The sequence below is a fragment of the Lygodium microphyllum genome, chromosome 9, assembly GCF_053477565.2.
Source record: "Lygodium microphyllum isolate KBCC chromosome 9, Lygodium_microphyllum_v1.1.10, whole genome shotgun sequence".
Classification (NCBI taxonomy): Eukaryota; Viridiplantae; Streptophyta; class Polypodiopsida; order Schizaeales; family Lygodiaceae; genus Lygodium; species Lygodium microphyllum.
Window position 1 is genome coordinate 29,171,272 of NC_141143.1, and position 4,410 is coordinate 29,175,681.

Sequence of the window (4,410 nt, forward strand, 5' to 3'; positions counted from 1 at the left end):
ATATACAAAGGTGTGTAAAAAGGGGTTTTAACCCCTATAAACATAGAAAAGAAAAGAAATGAAAATTTATAAGCAGTTGATCATCGCCTTGCGAAGGCCTGGTAGGCTTCTGGGGACGAGTCAGATCCGAGGCCAGACCCGGAGCAGATGCCTTGTCTTCCTAGGGGTGGCGTCTCGCTAGAAAAGAAGAAAGTAAGGATGGTTGGAGCGAAAATAAAAGTGAGCATCAGAAAAGGATTACGTGTCGCCTTGTGAGGGCTTGGTAGGTTCTTGGGTACTGAGACAGGACCTGAGGCCGATGCCCTGTTCTCCTTGGGTCACTACGCTCAGCTCCCTCCTTTTTACACGCCCGAGTATGGAGAAATAAAAACCTAAAAGAAGAAATGTGCTAAAAGAAAATACTTCTTGATCAGGCTATAGGAGTCCTCGCCTAGTAGGAGCTCCTCGTTGTGTTGTCCTTAGCTAGATAGGTAGTTCAGACCACCACTTTGGGTGACCTCTTTGAAAGTTCTTTTTTGTTTGGCCGTGTTAGAGCAGTCGCTTAGTGACTAGCTTCGGACCTTCTATCAGATTATGCTAGGCCTACTCCTTGTGGATTTCATGCCTTGGTTTTGTCAGGGGGTAGGGTGCACATTATGCCGTGTTTTAATATGTATCTATTTTGTATCAACTTGATGCTTCCTTTGGTTGTTTTCTGTAGATCTATTATGGGATTTGATGGGATGAGTCGGCCTATCCTGTGGTCGCCAATGAGAGCAGAGTTTTGAGCTTGGGGTGTGCCTAAAATTTGCTAAAAATTTTGAAATTTAGGGAAAAAAAATTCAACATCGAAGGCCGCGGCTACAGCTAGGACGATTTTAAGCACCAAGTGAAAGACGGCTTTTAAAAGGTGCCCGAGCGACACTTGTGGATTTTTGATAATTTTTCCGATTGCCATGCAGGATGAGAGGAGATTCCAGTTAGTGCGGGATGTCGAGATGGACACGCATGATTTTTCAGAGGCTGAAATGGAGCCCGGATGAGGAAGAGACAAAAAATTAGCCAAGATACGAAAAGGTGGACAAATTTAAGGACCAAAGGAGAGGTGCCCTTTGGGACTTTAAACCCCCCCTCCCCCCCCTCTCCCCCTTCAATTTTTATGCAAAAAAGGTGGAGGAAACGTGGACATGGCGTGAAGATGCAGGCAACCGAAAAATGCGCCCTCCCCCTCATGGATCTTGATTTTTGGGCTGCAAGTACCCCATGCAATAGAGATTGGGCATCAACTTCTCCCTCTTGGCTGATCATATCGTCGGTCTTCACGCGAGATATGGTTGTCCGGATGAAGAGAACAGAATCTAGTATTTCTCTCTCCTCCCTCTCTTTTCCCTCTATGGGCTGTTCATGTGCACCATCTTAAAGGAGGAACCAGGAAGGAGAATGAAGGAAATGGTGATGGAGATTGATGGAGATGCTGAAGATTGATGTGCAACATTTGATTGAGAGTAATGGAGGCTCCGTCTGCTGGTTATGTAGTCATTCAAGGTGTCTCGGGTTACGTAAAAACACAGTATGACCATTTTTATGAAGAAAAATGAAGTTTTTTGATAGTTTATGATGATAATTATGTTCTTATTGGATGAAATTTTTTGTGTGTGTTAGTTTCATCATGATTAATTGCTCTGTATCAAAAAATATTATTTATGCAATAATTTACATACTCTATTTAATTCTCGTAAACCCGAAATGCGGTTTTTAAGCGGTAAAATGGTAGTTTTTTCGTTTCGGGTGGTGAAAGGTGTTCCCATGGGGGAAAAATGGAAAATAAATTGAATGTTAGTATACTAAAGTGATTGGAACAAGAAAAATAAAAAAATAGCATATTTTACTGCCAAATAAATCAAGAAAATGGAGAAAATAAGGAAAAAAAATAGAAATATGTCTCACAAAAATAAGAAAAAATATAATGATTGTTTGTGGATGTATGGTAGTGGAAGAGCATGAGGTTTAGCCTCAGTTTTCCCTATCTCTTTGTCAAAGTTTGTGATTTATCGCTTTTTATACATCAAAACATGACAAAATGAACCTCTACACCTATTCAACGAAAGCAATACCTAAACGTAGGGGGTTGGGATGTTTGAATGGTGTGATTTGCGTGATGATTGTTGCTGATTTTCTGATGCATATCATGACATAGAGTTCGTTGTATTTTAATTAAAATGATAGTAGTACGAGTGTTATCTCGGTGCTATCCTTACATCGCCACAACGGGTTAGTAAATGCATTGGAAAGCCTGGTTGTGCACCACACGTTTCTGATTTAAAATTATGTTTGAGCACTTTAGGAGCATCCACTTTTGCATGTGCATGTAAAGCATGATATCAGGAAAAAAACTGGATGCATAGCACCTGTTTTCAATGACAATGACACGCTTGAGTGTGGAAAGGCATCCTAAGCCATAGGATAGACGTTCCTTGTCGTACTGTTGCGCATATGAGGTGTGGAATCCACCAAAAAGTTGTGTGTGTGACATTTGTTACTTTGTACATACTTAGTCGTTGTGTTTGCATTTTTGTTCTATGTTGGTAGTCTAGTGAAGAGGGGTTTGGTGTAAGAGGAACTTATCTGTAATGCTCTGGTTGACATGTACGCTAAATGTGGCTTCTTGGCAGAAGCACATTACGTGTTTGAAAGGCTGCCACTGCGGAATTCTATTTCATGGAATGCACTGATTACAAGGTATGCAGAACATGGGCTTTGTGAGGAAGTACTAAATTGTGTCAAAGAGATGCAGATCGAAGGTGTGCTTGCAGATGTTGTTACACTTGTTCTTTGTATAAAGGCTTGTGGCAATACAGCAGCTTTGGAATCAGGCCAAGAAATAAACATTGAAATAATGAAAATTGGGTTGGAAAGATGTCTTCATCTAGGTAGCACACTGGTGAATATGTATGGCAAATGTGGGTCAATTGCAAAGGCAAAAGTAGTATTTGACAGACTGTTAGTTCGAGATAGAGTCTCCTGGACTGCACTGGTTGCAGCATATGCTGAACAAGGGCTTGATGATGATGTGCTGAAGTTTTTTGGCAAAATGCAGATGGAAGGTGTGTCTGCTGATGTTGTTATGGTTGCCTACAGCTTGAAAGCTTGTGGCAACAAAGGAGAATTGAGATTAGGTTGGGAAGTGTATGCTGGCATAATAAAAAAAGGCTTGGAAAGAGAGATCTGTGTGGGCAGTGCAGTAGTTGATATGTACACAAGATGTGACTCAATTGCAAAGGCATGCGATGTATTTAACCAGCTATCAGTACAAGATTCAATCTCATTGAATGCATTGATTGCAGGATACATTGACCATGAGCTCTATGAAGAAGTTGTGAACATTTTTAAATAGGTGCAGTTGGGAGGTTTGCATGTAGATGTTGTCAAATTTATTCTCTGCTTGAAGTCTTGTCATACTTCCAGGCTTGATATAGGCCGAGCTATAAATGGTGAAATAGCCAATAGGGGCCTGGGGAGAAAAATTAAAGGCGAAAGACGCAAGCAACGGGCAGAAGAGATTTTAGGGGAGAAAAAGTAAAAAGGGAAGACACAAGCAACATGCAGAGATCCACATAGTAGACTCATACATGTCTACCACTTTATGCGAGATGCTAATCAGCACATGGTGGAGTTATCCCATCCTAAGGCAGAATTACGAATCCTTGAAGTGACGAAACAGGGGAGGAGAGTGTGTCAGGTGGAAGTTTAAAGGATGCATATTAATGCCCAATATTGGTTATGGAATGAACAAGAAGACTCGACATGTTCTTTCCAATCGATTTAAGAAGTTCTTGGTGCACAACTTTGCTGAGCTAGATCTTCTGATGATGCATAACAGGAAGTTCTGTGCTGAGATTTCCCATAATGTCTCAACTCTCAAACGGAAGACAATTGTAGTGACGAAAGCAGACTTAGACTGATAACGAGAAGTGTAGAGGTTATCCTCTCCAGTTCAGCTATCATAACATTGAATCAAGCAAAACTGACAATAATGTTTCTGGGGGGGCAAAAGAAAAAGTAGGAGTCAAAGAAGGGGGATCTTACTGCAGGAGCTTGGTGGATGCAAACCTTGTGTTCAACAGATTATCAAAGCCTGGCACCCTTGCATGGATTGCAATCATATCTGCACATTCCAAGTTTGGCCAAGACAAGTAGGCTATGAAACTATTTCATTTGATGAGACAATCTGGTGAGAAGTCAGGTGGACATGTGATTGTCGCATCCCTTAAAGCCTGCGGTGGCAGTAGGTCTCTACAACAAGGTAAGCTTATTCATGCTGACATGATAGAAGATGGTTTTGCTACAGCTATTTATGTTGGCAATGCACTTATTTGCTGAACAGTGCATGAGGGAGACAAGGAACGGAGGAACAGAGAGGAGAAGAGAGAC

General features: G+C 41.3%; 1 protein-coding gene across 1 annotated transcript; it reads left to right on the forward strand.

Annotated features, from left to right (window-relative positions):
• Positions 1-2,623: 2,623 nt before the first annotated feature.
• LOC148030905 (pentatricopeptide repeat-containing protein At2g34400-like) lies at positions 2,624-3,373 on the forward strand. Its single transcript, XM_087685510.1, has one exon. It carries the CDS (start codon positions 2,624-2,626, stop codon positions 3,371-3,373), a length of 750 nt encoding a protein of 249 aa, XP_087541636.1.
• The last annotated feature ends 1,037 nt before the right edge of the window (positions 3,374-4,410 follow it).

Bases quoted from the DNA above. Each gene is read 5' to 3' on its own strand.
- LOC148030905 (XM_087685510.1), top strand. From the start codon at position 2,624: ATGTACGCTAAATGTGGCTTCTTGGCAGAAGCACATTACGTGTTTGAA.